The sequence below is a fragment of the Microcaecilia unicolor genome, chromosome 9 (genome assembly GCF_901765095.1).
Source record: "Microcaecilia unicolor chromosome 9, aMicUni1.1, whole genome shotgun sequence".
NCBI lineage: Eukaryota > Metazoa > Chordata > Amphibia > Gymnophiona > Siphonopidae > Microcaecilia > Microcaecilia unicolor.
In genome coordinates, this window is record NC_044039.1 from 218,180,968 (window position 1) to 218,193,954 (window position 12,987).

Genomic DNA, 12,987 nt, shown 5'->3' on the forward strand with positions numbered 1-12,987 from the left:
GATGCTGATTTGGATTTAGTGGCGATTACAAAAAACCATGTCAGGAATACAGTTATACCAGGCTACAATCTGTTCAGGAAAGACCGGGTAAGAAGAACGGGAGGGGGAGTGGCATTATACTTTAAAGATAATATTAAACCATTCGATTGCAGAAACGTTTGGACAAGTTCTTGGAGGAAAGGCCCATAGTCTGTTATTGAGATGAACATGGGGGAAGACACTTTTTGCCCTGGGATTGGTAACATGCAATGTTGCTACTAATTGGGTTTCTACCAGGTACTTGTGACTTGGATTGGCCATTGTTGGAAGCAGGATACTGGGTTACATGGACCATTGGTCTGACCCAGGGTGGCTATTCTTATGCTCTTATGTAAGTGTTTTTCTCTGTGTTCATCTGCTGGTATAGGAGCATAACCCATTCATCTGGACTGGCCTAGTAGGACTCGAGGAATAAAAATCGAGGCAAGACCAAATTTTCCTTTTACATAATGGGCTTTTCAGTTGTATGTTGCACCAAATATGCTTGTTTCTTCAGTGGCACTCTGTGCATTCTTTGGCTTTTTGTTCACCAGTCGTTTTATAAAATACTAGCATAGTTTTAAATGGCTAGCTTTGAGAGTCCATGTTCCATCTAGAGAGCTTATACTAAGTTATCCTCTTAGTGTGATCCTTCTTCAGTTGCACTGTGTTCTGGGTATGTGGAAGGGGAAAGGGAAATGGGACTTGATATACCGCCTTTCTGAGGTTTTTGCAAGTGCATTCAAAGCGGTTTACATATATTCAGGTACTTATTTTGTACCAGGGGCAATGGAGGGTTAAGTGACTTGCCCAGAGTCACAAGGAGCTGCAGTGGGAATCAAACTCAGTTCCCCAGGATCAAAGTCCACTGCACTAACCACTAGGCTACTCCTTCACTAGCAACATTCCATATAGAAGCCTTCCCTTGCAGATCAGCCATGCGGCCGCGCAAGCTTCTGTTTCTGTGAGTCTGACGTCCTGCACAGAAACAGAAACCTGCGCGGCCGCATTGCTGATCTGCAAGGGCAGGCTTCTACATGGAATGTTGCTAGTGGAATAGCAGCATTCCATGTAGAATCTCAAATAGGGAAAGGGGACTTGATATACCACCTTTCTGAGGTTTTTGCAACTACATTCAAAGTGGTTTACATATATTCAGGTACTTAATTTGTACCAGGGGCAATGGAGGGTTAAGTGACTTGCCCAGAGTCACAAGGAGCTGCAGTGGGAATCGAACTCAGTCCCCTAGAATCAAAGTCCACTGCACTAACCACTAGGCCACTCCTGCCCTTGCAGATGAGTAATGCGGCCGCGCAGGCTTCTGTTTTCTGTGAGTCTGACGTCCTGCACATACGTGCAGGACATCAGACTCACAGAAACAGAAGCCTGCGCGGCCGCGTTACTCATCTGCAAAGGCAGGCTTCTACATGGAATGTTGCTAATGGAATAGAAACATTCCATCTAGAATCTCCAATAGTAGCAACATTCCATGTAGAATCTCAGATAGGGAAAGGGAAATGGGACTTGATACGCCGCCTTTCTGTGGTTTTTGCAACTACATTCAAAGCGGTTTACATATATTCAGGTACTTAATTTGTACCAGGGGCAATGGAGGATTAAGTGACTTGCCCAGAGTCACAAGGAGCTGCAGTGGGAATCGAACTCCAAAACTGGTCTCCATTTTTATAGGGCCCTTCCTTTATTTTAAAGTATGTGTTTGAGAATTCAAAAAGAAATTCTCTAATGTTTTGCAGATGTTGTGAATTGGCATACAGATATAACAACTTCTTCCACCAGCTGTTTGCTTACAGTCTGCTCTCAAGGGTGTGATGTGTGGAACAGTTGGATCATTTTTAAAAGGGTTATCTAGCAGAATCTAAAAATCTTCTTTGACTCTTTCCTGGAAGACATGCATCATTATTCAGTCTACCTCAGTACAATAATTTAATATATATATATATTTTTTTAATTTTCCTAGAATTGATGCAGAAACTAAAAAGACCTTGGCAGATTTATCAGATCGTCTTGGGTCCCAGAGACAAGAATCGGTAAGTGATGTTGTCGAATGGTAATGTGCTTCTTGATAAGAGAACGGAGGCATCTCTGCCTAGATAAGATTTACACGTTGACAAAGTGGGGCGCTGGCCCCAGTGCAAGGTCCTGCTGGGGAGCCATTTCTGCAACAGCTGGTGATACTGAAGAGGGAAGGGCAAAGCAATGGTGCCAATCAACCATCATTTGCAGACTGTGCCTTGCCTTTCCACGTCATAATGATCATCTTGTTGCTGAGTTAGCAAGAGGAAGCCTCATTAGGAGCTCATCTGGGTCAGTGGCGTAGCCACAGGTGGGCCTGTGTGGGCCCGGGGACCACCCACATAGGGCTCAGGCCCACCCAACAGTAGTATACGTTTAGCGCTAGCTGGTGGGGATCCTAATCTCTGCCAGCTGAACACTTCCCCCTGATGGTAACGAAAATGCTGCTCTCCACGATACTGGCACCTACGCATGCTCAGTTTTCAGCGCATGTCTGCTGCAGACTGCCAAGGTGGAGAGAAGCATTTTTCTACCAGCTGAGATATTTTTTTTGTTGCGGTGGAGAACACTTGGTGTCCACCCACTTCTGGCCTAGGCCCACCCAAAATCTGCTGTCTGGCTACGCCCCTGGGGTGTCACTCTGATGTCAGATATTACTGGAGCCCTTCTTGACATTCCTTCTCATTGCCAGTCCTGTCTGGCTTCACAAAGGGTGATCCTGAGTCAGGACCTGAACCTGCTAACATGGGATTTTTGGATGAGCCCCATAGCAGACCTTTACCTGCTCAAAGTCTGAAGCTGAAATTGTTTGAGTTTACCATCATCTCTGGTATATAGACAGATTGTGGAATGAGATTAATAGCTCTGCTAGAATTTGGGTTTCTCAAATATTTCATATAAGATCTTTGGAAACCGCTATTTTAGAACCTATATTCTTTTTTTTTTTTTTTTTACTTTTTTTATTATGCTTTGACTTATGTGCAAATAAAGGTGCTCAGTAAAACACATGTTGCTTAGGCTGGACTACCGGAATGCAACATGTGAAACCCAACATCGTTGCACCACAGCCCTCCCTACCTCCTAATTCAGATCTTACTATCTGGTGTTGCTGAACAACATGGATATACATCGATAGACATTCCAATGATAGCAAAACTAGTACTTAGCTTAGGGCTGGATACTTTTTGATAGGAGCCTCGGCATTGTTAGTGAAAATCCGTGCTCGTGTTAAAGGTGAAAGGTAGATGAAACTTCAACTCTATTCTTAACGGTTCATTTTATACGTCTTCCATAGACCGTTATTAAATGGACTTGGGGAAAATCTTGCCTGACCAATTTACTTCAATTCTTTGAAGGAGTGAACAAACATGTGGACAAAGGGGAGTCGGTTGATATTGTGTATCTGGATTTTCAAAAGGCGTTTGACAAGGTACCTCATGAAAGGCTACAGAGGAAATTGGAAGGTCATGGGATAGGAGGAAATGTCCTATTGTGGATTAAAAACTGGTTGAAGGATAGGAAACAGAGAGTGGGGTTAAATGGGCAGTATTCACAATGGAGAAGGGTAGTTAGTGGGGTTCCTCAGGGGTCTGTGCTAGGACCGCTGCTTTTTAATATATTTATAAATGATTTAGAGATGGGAGTAACTAGCAAGGTAATTAAATTTGCTGATGACACAAAGTTATTCAAAGTCGTTAAATCGTGACAGGATTGTGAAAAGTTACAAGAGGACCTTACGAGACTGGGAGACTGGGCAGCTAAATGGCAGATGATGTTTAATGTGAGCAAGTGCAAGGTGATGCATGTGGGAAAAAAGAACCCGAATTATAGCTACGTCATGCAAGGTTCCACGTTAGGAGTTACGGACCAAGAAAGGGATCTGGGTGTCATCGTCGATAACACACTGAAACCTTCTGCTCAGTGTGCTGCTGCGGCTAAGAAAGCGAATAGAATGTTGGGTATTATTAGGAAAGGTATGGAAAACAGGTGTGAGGATGTTATAATGCCGTTGTATCGCTCCATGGTGCGACCGCACCTTGAGTACTGTGTTCAATTCTGGTCGCCGCATCTCAAGAAAGATATAGTAGAACTGGAAAAGGTGCAGCGAAGGGCGACTAAAATGATGGCGGGGATGGGACGACTTCCCTATGAAGAAAGACTAAGGAGGCTAGGGCTATACAGCTTGGAGAAGGCTGAGGGGAGACATGATAGAGGTATATAAAATAATGAGTGGAGTGGAACAGGTGGATGTGAAGCGTCTGTTCACGCTTTCCAAAAATACTAGGACTAGGGGGCATGCGATGAAACTACAGTGTAGTAAATTTAAAACAAATCGGAGAAAATCTTTCTTCACCCAACGCATAATTAAACTCTGGAATTTGTTGCCGGAGAAAGTGGTGAAGGCGGTTAGCTTAGCAGAGTTTAAAAAGGGGTTGGACGGATTCCTAAAGGACAAGTCCATAAACCGCTACTAAACGGACTTGGAAAAATCCAAATTTCCAGGAATAACATGTATAGAATGTTTGTACGTTTGGGAAGCTTGCCAGGTGCCCTTGGCCTGGATTGGCCGCTGTTGTGGACAGGATGCTGGGCTCGATGGACCCTTGGTCTTTTCCCAGTATGGCATTACTTATGTACTTATGTACTTATTTCTGGGATAAGCAGTATAAAATGTTTTGTACATTTTTGGGATCTTGCCGGGTATTTGTGACCTGGATTGGCCACTGTTGGAAACAGGATGCTGGGCTTGATGGACCTTTGGTCTTTCCCAGTATGGCAATACTTATGTACTTACTAGTAAAAAAGGCCCGTTTCTGTTTGAAAGGAAACGGGCGCTAGCAAGGTTTTCCTCTGAGTGTGTATGTTTGAGAGAGTGACTGTGTGAGAGAGGCTTCTGTTCCTGCTGCTGTGCATTCCCCGTGTTGTGCTGATTCGCTGCTCCCTGTATCCTGGCTCCGCCCCCTCTCCCTTCTACTGGCCAATCTGGTGTGGGTTGTGTGACATCACTATTATCTACTCCAACAAGATCCACGGTTCCAGGCAGCCTCAGAATGTTGGAGGTGAGAATTATTATATAGGATGTAAATATTTGCCAAATGCAAATATTGTTGTTTTCTGCCTATGTTTGACATTTATAATTATGTGACAGTTGCACGTTTTGGTCTGACTACTCCGCAGTTTTGCTACTTCCAAAGAGATCCTTGTGTTGGGAAAATGTAAAGCAATGCTCTTCTATGGGACCAAAAAATTGAATGAATCATTCTTTTCATTCAAAAATAATTTCTTTACATTAAATTCATCTTTTTGATGTAGTACCAAATATTCATATTCGAAGCGATTCGGCTCCAAATAGTGCGCCGGATATATTATTCGTATTCAGCTGATTAGTGATTTAAATTTGAATACGAATAATACTTGCGCTATAAAAGCGAACGCCCGTTTGGTTTCAATTCTGCCCTGACTTCCCTTTGTATTTACGGTTCCTTTGTTTACTGGAGATCTGGTGGCAATTGCTAAAACTGTTTAAAACTATATGAAAGTGCCTTACTCGTCAACAGTTTCTTAGGGTCCTGCTTCTTCTGCAAGATATAAAAACACTTCATTCTTCACTCCCTGCCGCGTGACCCATACGGCTGCGCGTCACAATGCTCTGAGCAAATAAAAGAGAGAGAGGGTAAAGGCAGGATTGACCCCTCCTACCTTATTGGAAAAGGTGCAGCGAAGGGCGACTAAAATGATAGCGGGGATGGGACGACTTCCCTATGAAGAAAGATTAAGGAGGTTAGGGCTATTCAGCTTGGAGAAGAGACGGCTGAGGGGAGACATGATAGAGGTATATAAAATAATGAGTGGAGTGGAACAGGTGGATGTGAAGCGTCTGTTCACGCTTTCCAAAAATACTAGGACTAGGGGGCATGCGATGAAACTACAGTGTAGTAAATTTAAAACAAATCGGAGAAATGTTTCTTCACCCAATGTATAATTAAATTCTGGAATTCGTTGCCGGAGAAAGTGGTGAAGGCGGTTAGCTTAGTAGAGTTTAAAAAGGGGTTGGACGGTTTCCTAAAGGACAAGTCCATAAACCGCTACTAAATGGTCTTGGGAAAAAATCCACAATTCCGGGAATAACATGTATAGAATGTTTGTACGTTGGGAAGCTTGCCAGGTGCCCTTGGCCTGGATTGATTGGCCGCTGTCGTGGACAGGATGCTGGGCTCCATGGACCTTTGGTCTTTCCCATTATGGCAATACTTATGTACTTACTAGTAAAAAAGGCCCGTTTCTGTTTGAAAGGAAACGGGCGCTAGCAAGGTTTTCCTCTGAGTGTGTATGTTTGAGAGAGTGACTGTGTGAGAGAGGCTTCTGTTCCTGCTGCTGTGCATTCCCCGTGTTGTGCTGATTCGCTGCTCCCTGTATCCTGGCTCCGCCCCTCTCCCTTCTACTGGCCAATCTGGTGTGGGTTGTGTGACATCACTATTATCTACTCCAACAAGATCCACGGTTCCAGGCAGCCTCAGAATGTTGGAGGTGAGAATTATTATATAGGATGTAAATATTTGCCAAATGCAAATATTGTTGTTTTCTGCCTATGTTTGACATTTATAATTATGTGACAGTTGCACGTTTTGGTCTGACTACTCCGCAGTTTTGCTACTTGCAAAGAGATCCTTGTGTTGGGAAAATGTAAAGCAATGCTCTTCTACAGGACCAAAAAAAAATGAATCATTCTTTTCTTTCAAAAATAATTTCTTTACATTAAATTCATCTTTTTGATGTAGTACCAAATATTCATATTCGAACCGAATTGGCTCCGAATAGTGCGCCGCATACATTATTCGTATTCAGCTGATTAGTAATTTAAATTTGAATACGAATAATACTTGCGCTATAAAAGCGAACGCCCGTTTGGTTTCAATTCTGCCCTGACTTCCCTTTGTATTTACGGTTCCTTTGTTTACTGGAGATCTGGTGGCAATTGCTAAAACTGTTTAAAACTATATGAAAGTGCCTTACTCTTCAACAGTTTCTTGGGGTCCTGCTTCTTCTGCAAGATATGAAACACTTCATTCTTCACTCCCTGCTGCGTGACCCATACGGCTGCGCGTCACAATGCTCTGAGCAAATAAAAGAGAGAGAGGGGAGAGAGGCAGGATTGCCCCCTCCTACCTTATTGGAAAAGGTGCAGCGAAGGGCGACTAAAATGATAGCGGGGATGGGACGACTTCCCTATGAAGAAAGTTTAAGGAGGTTAGGGCTATTCAGCTTGGAGAAGAGACGGCTGAGGGGAGACATGATACAGGTATATAAAATAATGAGTGGAGTGGAACAGGTGGATGTGAAGCGTCTGTTCACGCTTTCCAAAAATACTAGGACTAGGGGGCATGCGATGAAACTTCAGTGTAGTAAATTTAAAACAAATTGGAGAAATGTTTCTTCACCCAATGTATAATTAAACTCTGGAATTCGTTGCCGGAGAAAGTGGTGAAGGCGGTTAGCTTAGCAGAGTTTAAAAGGGGTTGGACGGTTTCCTAAAGGACAAGTCCATAAACCGCTACTAAATGGACTTGGGAAAAAATCCACAATTCCGGGAATAACATGTATAGAATGTTTGTACGTTGGGAAGCTTGCCAAGGGCCCTTGGCCTGGATTGGCCGCTGTCGTGGACAGGATGCTGGGCTCGATGGACCCTTGGTCTTTTCCCAGTGTGGCATTACTTATGTACTTATATTGGCACACAGCTTCATGATGTATAACTGCCCCGCCAGTGAGGTTATAGGGGGCGATCCTGCCTCTCTCCTCTCTCTTCTTCATTGATTCAGAGTGTCGATGCACAGTTGTATGGGTTCATTGGCTCAGAGTGTTTTCATTTAGAAGTGTTTAAATTTAACGCAGTGGATAAAAAAAAAAAGTCCGGTATGAAAATAGTTTACAATTATAGACGAAGATTCTAGCAAACCGATCGGCAGAACGTGCAGAGCAATGATTTTGCTTATTGTTGGTCATTGTAAAAAAATTTTACGAGCTTCGCTTTAAACAACCACTTAAAAGCACAAACACCACGAGGAACTGAAATCTATGTTGGGAAAGTTTGATACTATGCCCATCCAAAGCCCAGTCAGGAAAAATGAAAAACAACAAAACGTAAGAGATTTGATTTTAAACAAAAAAACAGTGGATGATAGCCCAGAAGCCCAAAAGATTCACAGAGCTATAGATGAAATTATAGCTCTAGATGTCCAGCCTTTCTCTATTGTTGAGGACATTGGCTTCCAGAAGTTAGTAGTGACTTTAAAACCTAAATATAAATTGCCATCAAGGAAGTATTTTTCATAAAAGGTCATCTCGTCGTATGAATGAATCAAAGGTAACGTTCAAGCAGGTATTGATAAGGCGAACAGAATATCTCTTATGACTGATTGTTGGACATTGGAAAACACAACTGAATCATTTGTTAAGTCTTACTGCTCACTGGATTAGCAATGATTTTCAGCAACAGTTGGATTAGCAATGATTTTCTGCAACAGTTTGCCGTCTTGCATTGTGAGTATTTTTTCATGATAGTCACACTGGAGCTTGTCTATCAGAATATCTGTTGGAAATGCCCATAAAGTGGAACATTGAGAAAAGCTGAGTCTATGTTGTGTTACGAGACAATGGGGCAACATAACTAAAGCTCTGAAAGACGCTGGGGTTCGTGGACTCAGTTGTTTTGCTTCTACAGTCCAGTTATGTATTCATGATTCCTTATTCTCGCAGCCTTCTGTCACGTCATTAATTCGTACATCCAGAAAGCAGGTTGGACACTTTAAACATTCTTCCAGTGCCGCATATGGTCTATATGCCATTCAGCTTGAATTGGGTCTGCCTCATCATCAGTTGCTATCTTTTGGCGGGTTTAACGGTGTCCGATTGGAATTCACTTCGAATCATTGGTTTCTCAAATACAAGTCTCGTTGTTCTGCACTGACCTTTTTTGTTTTTCAGCTGTGAGTGTAAGACCCCTGAAGCAGATGGGTGTGTCCCATCAAAACATGGTCCCGTGTTGGGTCAAGTATATGAGTGATGCTGAATGAAATTTGTTCTACCTTACTTCTGGCTGCAAAGATTTTTTTGGTCCACCTCTACTACTTGAATTTCGACTAGATGGAACTCAACGTTTGATATGTTGGAATGTTTGCTTGAACATAAAAGGGCTGTATTGCTTTATACTTCTGAAGTGAATAATGTCAAGGGACTAAGTGTATAGCAGTGGTCATTGATGAGCAAGCAGTGTCATATCTCTGTTGAACTGTTGGAATAACTAACTCACAATGTAAGGAAGTCGCCACCTACGCTTTCTGTAGTTTTGCCTGTGGTAAGATCTTTGCTCCTATACCTGAATAACTTGTCTGATGATGAAATAAAGAAAACGTTGACGGATACAGTAAAATCTGTGAATGATCGCTTTTCACGTCTGTTTGAAGATGACTTTCTTATTGTTGCTACTTGAATTGACCCAAAGTTTAAATTGCAAGACAGTATCTGATGACCTAAAATGAACGGGGGCAAAACTGAAACTTTTCTCATCTGTTCATGAACTTGTTACTGAACATTCTACCAAACCAAAACATGTGTCAGGTAAGCAGGACAACCAGGATTTGAATGAAGATAAAGTTGCTGAACTTCCCAAAATAAAAAAAAACAAAATTTTTCTTCTGGCATGTTTGACTTCTGGACTGCATGGGACTCCTCTAATTCTACTTAGATTTCAGCAAAGCTTTTGACACGGTTCCCCACAGGAGGCTCTTGAATAAACTTGACAGGCTGAAGATAGGACCCGACGTGGTGAACTGGATTAGGAACTGGTCGTCGGACAGACGCCAGAGGGTGGTGGTTAATGGAATTTGGTCGGATGAGGGAAAGGTGAGTAGTGGAGTGCCTCAGGGATCGATGCTCAAAACACAACAGCCAGGCTTATATATGGAAAAACAAGATTCAAAAGCGCCAAACCTTTACGAGAAAAACTACAGTGACTCCCAATCAAAGAACGTATTGCGTTCAAAATCTACACCCTGGTTCACAAGATCATCTACGGCAATGCCCTGGGATACATGACAGACCTCATAGACCTACCAACCAGAAACACAACAACAAAATCAATACGAACATACCTAAATCTCCATCACCCAAGCTGCAAAGGACTTAAATACAAATCAACCGATGCATCCAGCTTCTCCTATATAACTACACAACTATGGAACGCGCTACCGACCGCTGTGAAAACAACATACGACCACCTAATCTTCCGGAAACTGCTGAAGACTTACCTGTTCAATAAGGTATACTCAAACGACTCAACCTAAATGCCTAACCCCGCAACACAACAATATAAATGTTCATATTGGACATAACCTACTCTTCCCCTTGACCCCCAATATGTCTATCAATTCTGATCATTAGTCTGTCATAACCTCACTTTGTATTTGTTCATGCCGGTATTGGCGACTGCCACTACTGCACTATGTAAGCCACATTGAGCCTGCAAATAGGTGGGAAAATGTGGGATACAAATGTAACAAACAAATAAATAAATAATTCTCTTGATTTCTGCACCTTATTACAAACATCACCTTTGAATTTCTGCTTCCTAGATGAATCGCTCTGAACTTATTTGCATTTAAGAGTAACTGCCACGCATTAAACAAGTCCTCTAGTGTTTTTGGATCACTTCTCATTTGTCTACTCCCTTTGAGGTGTGCACTTTGTTATAGAGTTCGTGTTGGCCACAAAATGACATAAAATCTCATAACATATACTTCTGCAGTTTAAATTCTCCAATGGTATTCTCATTGGGTAGTGGACCGTGAGAGATGAGCTTCCTCTGAGATTAATATCTCAGGTTATGGAAGTAGGTATTACACCTCTTGTCGTCATCGGTCCATATAACATTAAAAAAAGTATTTTCACTCTGTTTTACTGTTTGTTCATATTTCATTAACTATTATGATTTCATAATAATATTGATTGTTAATAAGGCCTAATTGATACTTGTGGAAGAAACTTTTCATTAAAACATAAGAGAGTGCCATAATGGGTCAAACCATAGATCTATCTATGAATTCCAGCATCCTATGTCTGACAGTGACCAATTCATATTGCAAACACCGGGCAGAATTCCAAGGAGTTGATTCGTTTCGTTATTGCCCACACCTGTAGATAAACAGTGACTCTCCAAGTTTACCTGTCTATTAATTGTTTATAGACTTTTCCTTCAGGAATTTGTGTAAAACCTTTTTAATCTCATCTATGTTAACTGCCTTGACCACATCTTCCAGCAATAAATTCCGTAGGAGAAAGTATTTTATAACTTATTTGTTTAAATGTGTTAGCTGCTAGTTTCATGCAGTGTCCCCAGGTCTTGAAAATGGTGATCGTTTTCTCCTATTTACTAATCCCACTTCCCTCTTGATTTTAGAGACCTTCATCAGATCTCTCAGCCTTCTCTTTCCAAGGTTGAAGAGCCCTAAACTGTTTAGCTCTTTTGAAGTTGTGTGACTAAGTAAACGTTTACAGATATGAATGCCGACGCATGATTGCATGTATTCCATTGTACATTCCAAGTAGGCCTTCCCAGGGATGTAATTTTGGTGGTGCTTGAAAGGAATTGCATCGTACACATGTACACACGCCCCAAAGATGTTCTGACTTGACTCTGTCTCTCATAACTCTGCACAATGTAACCATAATTGTACTGTAACATATTGTACTTCCATCACTCACAATGTATTGTAAGCCACACTGAGCCCGCAAATAGGTGGGAAAATGTGGGATACAAATGCAATAAATAAATAAATTATATGAGCTGAGAAGATGGAAGAGATCAAGTGGGATATAGTAATTAAAGCCAAGATGTTATATTGTGTATTATTTGTCAAATTCGAACATATCACCACCATGGAAAACAGACTGTGGAGTACCCCAAGGATCACCACTATCACCGATCCTTTTCAACCTAATGATGACCCCGCTAGCTAAGTCCTTATCCACCGAAGGCCTTAACCAGTACATCTACGCCGACGATGTCACGTTATACATCCCTTACAAATATGATCTAACAGAAATCAACAATGAAATCAAACTCAGCTTGAACATCATGAACTCATGGGCGAATGCATTTCAACTAAAACTCAACACAGAAAAAACACACTGTCTCATCCTCTCCTCCCAATACAACACGAACAAACCCACCAACATAAGCACCCCAGACTGCACCCTTCCTGTTTCAGACAGCCTGAAAATTCTCGGAGTCACAATAGACCGAAACCTCACACTAGAAAGCCAAGCGAAATCTGTAACAAAATGTTCCACTCAATGTGGAAACTCAAACCAGTAAAACTTTTCTTCCTAAGGGAAATATTCCGCAACTTGGTACAATCAATGGTACTGAGCCACAGTGGCGTAGCAAGGGCGGGGCGGTGGGGGCGGTCCGCCCCGGGTGTCCGCGGGTGGGGGTTGCTCCGTCGCGTCTCTTCTCCTGCCACCGCCTGCCTTTTTTTTTTTAAATCCATGCAGCCACGCAGGCAGCGCTTCGTGTCTTACCTGCGTGTGCTGTGAAAGAAGTAAATCGCCAGCGCTAGCTTCGGGCCTTCCCTCGATGTCCCGCCCTCTTGTGAGGTAACTTCCTATTTCCTCGAGGGCGGGACATCGAGGGAAGGCCCGACGCCAGCGCTGGCGATTTACTTCTTTCACAGCACACGCAGGGCAGACGCAAAGCGCTGCCTGCGTGGCTGCACGGATTTAAAAAAAAAAAAAGAAAAAGGCAGGCGGTGGCAGGAGAAGAGGGCTCTGTGGCTCTCAATGGAGGGGGGACGGGACTGGGTCGGGGGGGGGGGAGCTCAGAGGGGAGAAGGGGATTGGAGAGGGGGTGGGGGAGTTCAGAGGAGAGGTGCTCAGAGG

The 12,987-nt window shown here is 42.7% G+C and overlaps 1 protein-coding gene across 1 annotated transcript in view; it reads left to right on the top strand.

Moving 5' to 3' along the window:
• The window catches only part of CEP128 (centrosomal protein 128), a 524,271-nt gene that overhangs the window by 59,837 nt on the left and 451,447 nt on the right, over window positions 1–12,987 (top strand). The window contains exon 7 of the mRNA XM_030215382.1: window positions 1,997–2,066. Coding sequence (XP_030071242.1) covers window positions 1,997–2,066 — 70 coding nt within the window. The remainder of the gene's footprint in view (window positions 1–1,996; window positions 2,067–12,987) is intronic.